Source organism: Struthio camelus, chromosome 16 (assembly GCF_040807025.1).
Source record: "Struthio camelus isolate bStrCam1 chromosome 16, bStrCam1.hap1, whole genome shotgun sequence".
NCBI classification, from domain to species: Eukaryota; Metazoa; Chordata; class Aves; order Struthioniformes; family Struthionidae; genus Struthio; species Struthio camelus.
In genome coordinates this window covers 19,058,081-19,070,441 of record NC_090957.1, presented here as the reverse complement: position 1 = coordinate 19,070,441, position 12,361 = coordinate 19,058,081, and the positions used below count along the sequence as shown (strand labels likewise).

The 12,361-nt window shown below is 61.4% G+C and overlaps 1 protein-coding gene across 1 annotated transcript; it reads left to right on the top strand.

Annotated features, from left to right (window-relative positions):
• Positions 1–440: 440 nt before the first annotated feature.
• On the top strand, positions 441–11,675 carry TBX2 (T-box transcription factor 2). Its single transcript, XM_068910230.1, has 7 exons — positions 441–1,634; positions 2,756–3,023; positions 5,587–5,733; positions 6,838–6,914; positions 7,016–7,185; positions 8,772–9,385; positions 10,104–11,675. The coding sequence occupies exons 1-7, from the start codon at positions 1,270–1,272 to the stop codon at positions 10,548–10,550; spliced, it is 2,088 nt and encodes a 695-aa protein (XP_068766331.1). The 5' UTR covers positions 441–1,269; the 3' UTR covers positions 10,551–11,675.
• Positions 11,676–12,361: the final 686 nt, after the last annotated feature.

Here is a 12,361-nt window from a genome sequence, read left to right as displayed (position 1 = left end):
GCCGCCCCCGCGGCCGGGCCGCCCCGTCGGCGGCCGGCGGAGCTGCGGGCGGGGCGGGCCCCACCTCGCTCCACGTCCCGGGCTCTGGCGTAAGGCGGCGGGCACGGAGCGCCGCCGGCCTCCCCCCGCCGCCTCCGCCTCCCCCGCCGCCCCCGCCCCGCGCCGGCCGGGCCCGGCGCTGCGCTGAGCGCCCCGCGCAAATCGGCGGCGCGGCGCGGCGCGGAGCTGCCCGCGGCCTCCCCCCGCCCTCCCCGGCCGCGGGCGAGCCCCCACGCGGGCGCGGGGCCGCGCGTGGGGCGGGCGCGGGGGGGCCGCGTGTGCTGCTTTCACTGCGCCGGGGCGGCGGCGCGGCTCCGCGCTGGCCCCGCACCGGCGGCGGCCGCTCCCCGGCCGCGGCGCAGCCAGGGCTGACCCGGTATGCGGAAAGGAGCCGGGGGTGGGATTTCGAGCACTTTTCTCTGTCATTGGTTAATATTTTATTCTGTTGACATGTTTTCTTACTGCCGATGCTTCCGACACCTTCTTCTTCTTCTTTTTTTTTTTTTTTCCTTCTTCCTTTCCTCCCTCCCTCCTCACCCTCCCCCCCGCACCCCAGAGCTTGGCCGGAGCTGTCAAAACCACGCCTATGCAGATCCACAATTGGTCTGAAACGCGTAAAATCAGCAATCAAGGGGGCTTGGCTCATTAGCGGGCGGATCAGAGCAGGAAGGACATGTGAGATAGTCGCAGTTTTACAGAGATCAGGACAAGATCTAACCGTTTCCACTCCGGCTCCTTTAGCCATGGGCAGCCCTGGCCCCAGCGCCGTCCGCGGAGCGCGCAGCCGTGCCGGCCCCGCCGGGGCGCAGCCCGGGCCCGCGGGGGTGTGAGGGCCCCCGCGCCCGCGGCTCCTCCGCGCAGCCCTGCGCCGGCTTTTGTTTCTATTTTAGTGTTGTTAAGGACTTTACCGGGAGAGCTTGCTCCCTCTCTCTCTCTCTCTAGCTGCAACAACAACAACAAAAAATAAGGACCTACTGTCTCCCCTCCGCAGACCGGGAGTCCCAGGAGCCGGGAACTGCCTCTCTTTTTCTTCTTCTTCTTCTTCTTCTTCTTTTTTTTTTCCAGATCTAGTTCCGCTGTTTTTCGGCTTTTTTGTTGTTTTTGTTTTGTTTTTGATTTTCCTTCCTCTACCAGAGACTCGAGCGAGTTCGCTGGGCAGGGGGGAAAAAAAATTACACACATTTTTGTAAAGGGAATCCCTCTTTTTCTCCTGGATTTGTGGATGCACCGATGAGAGATCCAGCCTTCCCGGGGACTGCAATGGCTTACCACCCCTTCCACGCACCCAGACCAGCCGACTTCCCCATGTCTGCTTTCCTAGCAGCCGCCCAACCGTCCTTTTTCCCCGCTCTGGCTCTGCCTCCGGCGGCGCTGGCTAAGCCCATGCCGGACCCCAGCCTGGCCGGGGCGGCCGAAGCCGGGCTGCACGTCTCGGCGCTGGGCCACCACCACCAGGCAGCCCATCTGCGCTCCCTCAAGAGCCTGGAGCCCGAGGAGGAGGTGGAGGACGACCCCAAAGTGACGCTGGAAGCCAAAGAGCTTTGGGACCAGTTTCACAAGCTGGGCACGGAGATGGTGATCACCAAGTCCGGAAGGTAAGAGCCGGCCCCGCGCAGCCCCGCGCAGCCCGTCCCGCACCTGCGGGACCGCGCAGCGCCCCTCGCTTCCCGGACTTTCCCCTCGACTTGGTCCCTTCTCCCCTCGCCGCTTATAAAATCCACCCCAATGAGTTAACCTCGGGCGGGCGTAGCCGGGATTTTCGATATTTTGATTTTTTTCCGTACGCGTTTCATCCCCTTCTTCTAGCTTCCCCCTCCTCCCGCCCCCCAATTATTACATTTTGAAGCGCGATCCCAAATTAAATTTGTTCGCAATAATTTTAAACCCCCTTAATCCCCGATTACATGTGTTTACTTTTCTCTTTGCGGCTTCTCGCCGCCCCGGAGCATTTCGTTTCCCACTTCCAAACTTTCCCCCGCGGCCGGGGTCGCCCCCGGGCCGCGCCGCCGCCGGGCTGCCGGCCTTTCCCCGCCGCCTTTGGAGCCCTTCCCCCGGCTCCTGCCTTTCCCGGGGAGCCTGGCACGGAGGGAAGGTGGAGCCCTGCTCGGGGCCGCAGGCTTGCTTCGTTTGTGCTGGGAAAGTTGTCTTTCTGGAGGGAAGGGGAAGAGGGTTAAATTGGATCCGGGATGTGTTTTCATCTCTGCCCTTGATTTCCTGAATTGGGATTTTTTTTTGAGACTTTTCCGTGTTTTTTGTCCCGTGGATGAAGCCGAGCTGGGTTAGAAGAAGCGGGTAATTCTGGCCGTGAAAAATGCTGAGAATTTACTGTGCGATCTAAACCAAAAAAAAAAAAACCAACAACCCCAAAAATGTATTTTTGGAGGCGGCCGAAGGGGAGGCTTGGCGGCCCCCGGGCCGTGCGGGCTTTCCGTGCGCAGCTCCCGGGCTCGCTGTGCGGAGCCGCCCGGCTCGGCCCGGGCCCTCGGGCAGCGAGGCCCGGCTGCGGCGCGGGCCGGACGCGCCGTCGGGGCCGGCCCGGGGGCCGCACGCACACACACACACACACACACACACACACACTGGGGGCACCTTCCCGCAAAGCTCCCCGAGCAGGCGGTTGCAGCACAGCTCCCCGTGGGTTTTTCCTCCCCCTGCCCGTTGCTGCTCGGCCCCGAAAGGCGGCTCTGCCCTTTCCGCGCTCTGCCTCTCTCCCCAGGAGGATGTTCCCCCCGTTCAAGGTGCGGGTCAGCGGCCTGGACAAGAAGGCCAAGTACATTTTGCTCATGGATATAGTTGCGGCCGACGACTGCCGGTACAAGTTCCACAACTCCCGCTGGATGGTCGCCGGCAAGGCCGACCCGGAGATGCCCAAGCGCATGTACATCCACCCCGACAGCCCCGCCACGGGCGAGCAGTGGATGGCCAAGCCGGTCGCCTTCCACAAGCTCAAGCTCACCAACAACATCTCGGACAAGCACGGCTTTGTAAGTGCGGCGGCGGGGTCCTCGAGCAGCGGGAGCGCCCCCGGGGCGCACGGGTGGCCGCTCCCCACGGGCAGCCCCGGCTCAGCCCGGCAGCAAAGGGGACGAGCGGCTCCGCGCCCGCCGCAGCCCCCCGGGGCCCTGCTGTCCGGGCTGGACGGCGGAGCCCTGCAGGGCGCCGCCGGGGACCCGAGGCGCCCGCGGCCCTTCCTCGTCCCCGGCCCCGTCGGGGCAGCTCCTGGGACGCGGCCATCCCGGGACGGCTCCCCTCGGGGAGAAACGGGGGGGTTTGGGATGCAGGGAGCCCAGGCAGGGTGGGTGCCCCTACCCGGCCCCGCTGCCTCATCCTCTAGCCGGCCCCGCCGGCTCTGCCCGCTGCCGGGGCTCGGCGGGGAGCAGGATTTGGGGAGCGAGCTCGGGGCGGGAGAGATGTGCGGGGCAGGGGCGCGGGGAGGCCGGGGCCAAGCCCGAGGGGGCGGCCAGACCGGCAGTGCCGGCGGGGAGGCGGCGAGGGGCAGCCCCGACGGCCCCGCGGGGCAGGTGCCGCCCGGGCCGGGGGTCGCCGGGAGGGCTCGGGGGCGGATCCGGGGGGCCCGAAGGGGCCCGGGCGTTTCGGGTGCCGGCGCGGCGAGGCACCTGCGCGGGGTTTGCGGCGCCGGGAGCGGCCCCGGGGTTGTTCGCGCTGGCCCCGGCGGCTCTTTGCGCGAAACGCTTCCGAAAGGCTGTCAGACGCCCCAATTTATTTCCTTATTGATCACATCTGCATCACCTCCCGGAGGGAACAAAACCGGCAGTGTCTTAGCGATTTGCAGAGAGTCCCCGAAAGCGGGGTCGCTCTGAGACGGGAGTTTGATCCTCCGTGAAAGCACGGGGGGGAAAAAATCACAGCAAACAAGCAAGCTATCTTTAGCCTCTGGACAAGCATTTAGGGCGATAAAGGGAAAGTTCATCGTCCTGCGTTTTTGATATGGTAATTAACTGGGATTTGAAGCCCTCGGTGTGTCAGTCAATGCCGTGCAGAGGGAGGCAGCGCTCACCCGGGGGGGCTGCGAGCCGCAGCCGCGTAAGCGGGTGTGAGGCGTGAAAGAGAGCTCAGGTGGGGAAAATAGGTCCCCGTGTAACTTTTTCCTTTCTTTCTTTCTTTCTATTTTTTTTTTAAAGTCAGGAAACAGCGTGTATGTTAAATAATACATTGCGAGGCTATTTATAGACTGCAAGGTAAATCGATAGCAAAGGAGTCTAATAAATAGCATTTTTTGATACTGGGGAAGGCTAGTTTGGTTGAGCATTTTTAACGGTTCACCTCCTTCAATTAAAGATTTCTGGTATGTGTCGTTTTCCAAAATCCACAGTGTGTTAAATCTGGGAGACGAGGGTTTAGCCAGTGCCCATCTGGTCAGAGAGAGATGATTTTTTTTTCTTTTAAAGGAATGCAGCTTTGCACGCCTGAATGAGAATTTTTGCACCGTTTTCATGATAAATCCCAGCTAGATTATACCAATATAACAGTGATCTGACAGTTCATCAGCAGGTGATTATTGCCGGGGTTAAAAAAAGGGGGAGATTTTTTATTGCCTTCTAAAACGAAATGAAGTGATAATTATTTAGCCATTTGGCCGATGTTATTTGACAATAATTACTCAAGCTTTCGCCGCTCCTCTACCATTTCGGTGTTATTAATACTGTGTTCCAGCCTAACCACACCAGGTTATGGAATTATTAAATCCCTCCCAGGCGGGGAAAGGCCGGCAGTGCGGTCGGCGGGGGACGGGAGCCCGCGGGGGAGCGGTGCGGCTCGCCGGCTCCGGCGCTGCCGGGACCTGCTCTCGCTCCCAGGTTGCAGCTCTGAGGTTTCAGCTACTTCCAAATACCCTAAGCGAAATCGCAATATATACTTCCCCCCCCTGCCCCCCAAAAGCGAGGGGATAGAGAATTGCTTTGACTGCTGACGAGAATTTCAGACACCTGGTTGGGGGAAAAAAATGTCCGTTCCTTCTGCAGCGTTGCTCTCAGACATACATTTAACATGGCTCACGGTGAAACGCTCCTTTCACGGGTCCAGTCGCTTGCTTGGTAGCTAGAATATTTTTTCTGCTACAACCAACTGCATATCTGGTGGTTTTTTGTTTTTTGTTTTTGGTAATAATAAGGTAGAGTATTTTTTTTAAAAGGACAGGAATAATAAAAACAGTTAGAAATGTGTCGGAAAATCGGCTCTCGTTTTCAGGATTGTGATAAAGCGGGGTGATACCTTTGGCTGCTTTATTACTATCTTTAACATCCCGCCTTTCCGATGAGGTTGCTGTGCCTCCCTTTTCCCTGTGACCTCCTTATTTGGGGGTAAATTGTACAATGACATAGACAAAAAAAAAAAAAAAGAAGGAAAGAAAGAAAGAAGAAATCTCCCTTTGGCATCCGCCGGCATTGTTTTCTCACAATGATTTTTTTTCCTTTTTTTCTGGAGAAGAAGTGTTTTATAGATGTGTAGATAGATTTAGGTGTATTTATAGCATGGGATCTGCGCCTAATTGCCGCCCCTCGCTCTTTTCTCTCGCCCACCCCGCAGACCATCCTGAACTCGATGCACAAGTACCAGCCCCGCTTTCACATCGTCCGGGCCAATGACATCCTCAAGCTGCCCTACAGCACCTTCCGCACCTACGTGTTCCCCGAGACCGACTTCATCGCCGTCACCGCCTACCAGAACGACAAGGTGAGGCCTGTGTGTCTGCCTGTCTGTCTGTCCGCCTGTGCCGAGAGCCTAGGCAGCAGGACAGGTTTGGGGCAAAAGGGAGCAACAGGAGAAAGGTTAAATTCGGAGCAACTAGAGCAGGCGGCACTCGGCATATTATTATCATTTTTATTACTATTACTTTTTAAAAATATGTATTTTTATTAATTCCCTGCTGCGGGCTTTTCCGCACCTATTTGGCGCTGCTCGGTGCCTTTCCTGCGGCCCCCAGGTAGCAAAGAGGCAGCGCTGCAGCCCTCGGCCGCCTTGCGGGGAAGGTGTCCTGGGCCGGGGAGGAGACAAAAAATAGAGCAAGATAAGCTAATTTTAGTTGCTTTTGTGATTTAGCAAGTGTCTCCCTGAGAGCAGCGCAGCCAGGAGCGCCCCACGGGGGAGCTGGGAGCCTCCGCCGGCCCTCTCCAAGAGTTCTCTGTGTGTGTGTTTTAACCCAAAAGCTGACCCCCACCTCCACCCCGGCTGCTGATGTTAATTGACAGCTCTGTCTGAGGGTCCTGGTGGGCTTGTTTCCCTCGTAAAGTTTATGGCGAAGAGTCACAATCGATTAAAGAGCACTTTGTGCGCTGGGCGGCCGCAAGCGGCGCAGGCTGCCGCCGGTGCGCCCCGTCGGGCAGCGGGGCCGGGCCGGGCCGGGCCGGCCGGGCCGTGGGTTTGCGCCGCTCCCAGGCGGGGGAGATCAGGCATGCATTTTTAAAGCGCCCATCTCGGGGACATATTTCAAAGGCATGCATTATTGAACGCCCTAATGTCGCCGGCCCCATAAGTTCGTCGCGGGCAGAGATAAGAATAGCTTTTAACCAACGCGGCGAGGTTCAGTCGCCATCTTCCCTCCAGGGGGCCGTGAAAAATAACTTCCCATCATTAAAACTCTATTAATAATTCAAGCCAAAACCTCAGCATCATTTTTAATAAAGCGTGCGGTGTGTTAAACCGGGGGCCCCTGCGTGTGCCGCAGCGTTTGCAACGCGCCGTGCCCGGGGCGCGACCCGGCGCCGTCGGGGAGCCGCGCTGGGTGGGGGGGAGCCGGGCTCACGCCGTCTCTCAACCCCCCCCCCCCCCCACCCCCAGATCACCCAGCTGAAAATCGACAACAACCCCTTCGCCAAGGGCTTTCGGGACACGGGCAATGGCCGGCGGGAGAAGAGGTAAGGCGCCGCGCACCCGCTCCGCGCAGCCCCGCTCCGCGCCCGCGGAGGCCCGGGGGAGGGGGCGCCGCTGAGCCGCTGCCTCTCGCCCCCCTGCGCAGGAAGCAGCTGTCGCTGCCGTCGCTGCGGATGTACGAGGAGCCCTGCAAGCCCGACCGCGACGGCGGCGAGTCGGACGCCTCCTCCTGCGAGCCGGCGGCCGGCCGCGACGCCCTGCACTCCCCGGGGGTGGCCGTGCCCAGCCCCCTGCGCCTCAAGGGCAGCGGCAGAGGTAACGCCGCGGCCCCCCCGACGGCAGGCGGCCGCCCCCCCCCCCCGGCGTCGGCTTTCGGCGTGCCCCGCGCCCTCGGTAGCCCGCTGGGGGGGGAGGTTGGCTGCCAAACCGACCGCCGCTCCGGGGGCTGGTGGGTGCGATGCTGCGGAAAAGCGGGGGGGGGGGGATGAGAGCGAGGTCGTGGGGGGGTTGGGGTGGGGGGGAAGGTGGGCGCGAGGTAGCCAAGGGTCCCGAACGGCAGAAATAGAGCTGGTGAGAAAACGCGTGCGGTATTTACGGTTTGCAACATTTTCCTGTTTATACGTTAGTGTAAACACCAAGTGATAGCAATGCAAGCCGTATGCTGCGCGCTCCTATTCGGCACCCCTGGCTGGGGCATCGCCCTGCCTTCAATGGGTAACTCAAACCCCTTGCAAAAAAAAAAAAAAAAAGGGCGGGGGGGTTGAAAAGGGAAAAATGTTGTATCTCCAGGGGTTTAAAGCTAGTGGATTAAAATGAGCGTCCCACGTTGCAGATTTTAGACACTGGATTCAGTCTTGCCGCACTATCAATCTGCTCCTCTTTAAACTTGCTGTAGTCCCCCGGGCCTGATTCTTTGTAAAACTTTCAGCAAAGCTACAAAAAACCCCGCTGACCTGGGGGGATGGTTTATTACACCACCTCACCTCTTTCGAAGGCTTCCCGGAGCAGACTGCAGAGCTTCACGCAACCTGCAGCACGGTGGTGCTTTCGTTACTGGGAGCTGGTGGGAGACCGTGCACAGAGGGCCGGGGGGCCCTGCTGCGCCGGGGGGAGCGGAGGCGCCTTTTGCAGCAGTGGGGCTCTGCTCCCCTCTGCTTTGTTATAAATTCACATTACTGCAGCTCCGGCCACCTTCCCCCTTCCTCCTGCAAGAGCTCTGTGCATTTTTTAAATTAAAGCTCTTTTAGGAAACAGTGTAACATACCTCTTTCCTTAAAACTGGCTCTTTAACCTGACTCAACCTTCACATTTGGAATAAATCCACGGAGCCCTGTTGATCAGCTCCGTGTAATTAAATATATACAGAATCATTTCCTCCTAGCACTGTCCACCCGCCTGCGTTTTCTTCATCTCCCTGCTCCGCAGCCCGCTTTGAGTTTGCAGCTAACGAGGACGATGCTGTAATATATTTTGGTCCTCCATCAAACATGCTTTTCCTGTTTGGCAGCGCAACAGAGCTGCTGTTGTTAATCCCCTTTCCCCAGAATTACCGCGGCGCAAGGGCCAATTTCGGCCCCTAAATAGACTGATTGCTCCCATCAGTAACGAGCAGGACCTTTCCCTTTGCGATTTCTCCTTAGTGCGAGGGCTCTCGCTGGTGACCCGCTCCTCACCTCTCCCCTGCCTTTTTGTCAGGCGCTGGCCAGGGCGGGCGAGCCGGCGCTGGGTGCAGCACCCGGCGGGGTCCCCTCCGGCGTGGGGCCGGCGAGAGGGTCGCCGCTGCCTGGGGAAGGGGCTGGGGAGAGGGTCGCTGCTCCCTGGGGCATTTGCGCCCGGGGAAGGGGGCTGCCCGCGGGGGCTGCGGCTTTGCATGGGTGCCCGACACCTCTGTCCTTTTGCAGAGGAGAAAGCAGGAGCCGACAGCGACCAGGAGGTGGAGAAGGCGCCCGAGGAGCGGTCGGCCGGAGCGGCCAGCCCCAGCGGGGAGGACGCGACGCCCCGGGGCAGCCCCCGGTGTCCGGAGGAGCGGGGCAAGGAGAGGCGCAGCCCGGAGAAGGGCAAGGACGGCGCGTCGGCCAAGGAGGGCCCCGTCGAGGGCCTGTTCGGCCTGCGGGGCCTGGAGAAGGACAAGGTGGAAGGGCGGAGGAAAGAGCCGGAGCCGGGCAAGAAGGAGGCCGAGGGCGGCGGGCTGGGCAAGGAGGCCTTCGCCCCGCTGATGGTGCACACGGACAGCCCCCCGCACCTGAGCGCCGGGCACCTGCAGAGCCTGGCGCTCTCCGGCCTCCACGGGCAGCAGTTCTTCAGCCCGCTGGGCGCCGGGCAGCCCCTCTTCATCCACCCGGGACAGTTCGCCATGGCCCCCGGGGCCTTCTCCGCCATGGGCATGGGACACTTGCTGGCCTCGGTGACCGGCGGCGGCAGCCTGGAGAACGGGGCCCTCTCCTCCGCCCAAGGCGCCGCGGGGGCGGCCACCCCCTTCCCTTTCCACCTCTCCCAGCACATGCTGGCCTCTCAGGTAAGCCCCCCCCCCCCCCCGCCGCCGAGGGGGCGCGCGTCGGGGACAGGACGGGGGGCCCCCGCGGGGACTCGCTGCCGGGGCGGGTGAGCCCCCCAGCACCCCCGTCCCACGGGCACCACCCGGGAGGAGGTGAAACGGGCGGAGGGCTGGCCCGAGGGCTGATTTGGGGAAAATCTGGAGTTTTTTAGCCACTGTGGCGGTTTCTATATAGGCGAGGGGCTGGGGGTGGGGGGCGTAGGCAGCCCCCAGCTCCCTGCGCTTTTCCCGCCAGCGGCGAAACGGCGCCGGCGACACCGGCAGCATTTGCGTTGCCTTCGCCAAACCCTGCGCCGGAGCCGTAGAAAGCTGCCTTTGAACTCCCCTAATTTATCGATGCTGCTTAGCACTGTGTTTTAATGCGGTTAAAGGTGGGTGAGGCTGCGCCGGGCGCGAGGGGGGCAGCAGCCCGCCAGCTCCGTGCCCGTTTACCCGCTCCAGTCCTCGTCGCATCCCACCCTGCGGGTTTTGCTCCCCTGATGCCCCTCTTCCCTCCGGCTCCTGCTGCGAAAGCCCCCTACGTGGGCTTTGGTTTTTCTTTTTAGGGGAAAACTGGGGCATTGCAGCCACCTCCGGCTCTGCAGCCGGAGCAGGGTGGGGGGGCACCGCTGCCGTCCGCCCCGTCGGGCGCCGCAGCGGGGGGCGGCCCGGCTCTCACGGGCTCTCCGTCTCTCCGCAGGGAATCCCGATGCCCACCTTCGGCGGACTCTTCCCCTACCCCTACACCTACATGGCGGCGGCGGCGGCGGCCGCCTCGGCCATGCCGGCCAGCAGCGCGGCGGCGGCCGGGCCGCTCTCCCGCAACCCCTTCCTGGGCGGCAGCCGGCCCCGCCTGCGCTTCAGCCCCTACCAGCTGCCGGTGAGCATCCCGCCCAGCACCAACCTGCTCACCACGGGGCTGCCCGCCGGCCTGCAGCCCGCCGCCGACGGCGCCAAGGGCGGCAGCAGCCGCGAGCCCAGCCCGCTGCCCGAGGGGCCGCCGCACAAGGGGGCCGGCCAGCGCCCCGCCGCCTCGCCCAAGGGCTCCCTCAAGGAGTCCCTCAACGAACTGCAAAACATCCAGAGACTGGTGAGCGGGCTGGAGAGCCAGCGGGAGCTGTCGCCCGGCCGCGACTCGCCCAAGTGACCGGCGGGGCGGGCCGCGCGCCCGCCCGCCCCGGCGGGGCTGACAAGCACTGGTCTTTTGTACAGCACACGAGGATAAATATTTATTGAAGAGCGAGGGGTGGGGGCGGACGGGGGGCAGAGGGGCGCTGGAGGGGAGGCCGAGCGGCCCGGGGCGGACGAGGGGAGCGCAGGGCTCGCCGGCCGCCCCGTCCGGGCTGCGGGGTGGGAGCTGCTCCCCGCTGGGGCCGCGCAGCCCCCTCCCTCCCCTCCGCTCCGCGGAGGCGCCCAGCGCGCTCCCCCGGCGCCGCTGGACGGGGCGGGCGCCCGCCGCCTCCCGGCCCCGACCCCTGCCTTGGGGGGGGGTGTGAAACCTCATCTGTGCGAGGGTGGGGGGGGAGGAAAAAAAAGGAACCGAGGAAGGAAACACGGGAAACGCACCGTCTCTGCAGCAGTCGCAGCCGCCGCTGGGCTGCGATGTCCAGCGACACTCAAAATTGGTACCAGGCAGTGCGGCGGGAGGGTGGCATCTATCTGCGTACCAGGAAAAAATATTTATGAAATAAATGGTAATTTGTGTAAATAAGCTATAAGGATCCCAGAATATGCAAATTGGTATTAATTTATTCAGAGTTGTACATTGGTGTGTACATAATATTTAGAGTTTAACTCATCGCATTTAAGTTTTTTTTTTTCATTTTACATGAACATATATATTGTAAATGAAAACTATTTAGCTCTTTGTGATTGAAGGAGATATTGGTTTCTTTAACCGTGTTTTAAAATATTGTTTATCCCGCCTGTTCTCTAGGACAATCATGTGCCATCAGTAAACACTTTTTGGAGTCACTGAAACTAAGAGTTCAATTCCTTAACGGACTTTTACAAGAAAAAAACGAATTCAAAGTGTAACTAAAATATCTCTACAGTGCGGGGTATAGAGAATGCAGGAATAAACCTCAGGTTTTTATTTTTCACTCCAGAACAAAAAAAAAATTATAATAAATTTAAATATCACATGGACTGTGCTCTATATTTGTTTTAAAATAAAAAAAAATTACATGATTTGAAATGTGCTGGTTATTCGGGTATCTATCTGTTCATTTTTGATGAATTCTCTCACATCTTTCAATAAAAAATACTCAGAGAAGTCCTGCTGGCTTCCGCGTGTTTAATTCCCGCCCGCGCGGCAGGAGCGCGGCCCCCGGGCTGCTCCGCGGGTGCGCAAGTCCCCGCGCCGCGACGCCCCGAGGGGCCCCGACGGTGGGCGGCTCCGCTCCGCGCAGCGCCGCGCACGGGCGGCGCGTGCCCGGCTGGTGCCCGTCGGGGTTAATCGCCCGGAGCGGGCAAGGGGTCGCTCCGCGCTGCTCCGCGCTTCGGCGCACCGAAGAGCCAGGCCCCTGCCTGCGGGCCGCTCCTGGGGTTTCCAGCCAGGGGATGTGCGGAAAGTCCGCCCGAAAGCCGCGTTTGAGCAGGAAACGTTAAAACGCCCCGACGTGCGTAAGCACACGCGGCGCCTCGGCGGAGCGGCGGGACCCTCTCCGCGGCGCGGCGCGGCGCGGCCCGCGCGGGAGGCCGCTTCCCCTCTCCGGAGAAAGGAAGCCTTTTATTTTCCTTTGGCTTTCGGGGAGATTTTTGTGTTTCGTCTGTCAACGCGCTGCTGGGATGTGCGCTGGCCCCCGCAGCCGCCCCGAGTTGGGGGGGGGAGCGGGCGGCCCCGCCGCGCCCGGGGGTGGCCCGGGGTCCGCGGCCGCGCGGGTGGGGGCCCGGCCCGGCCCGGCCCGGGGCAGGTGCGCAAGGTCGGGCCGCAGGTGCGCGGTGGGGCGCGGGGGC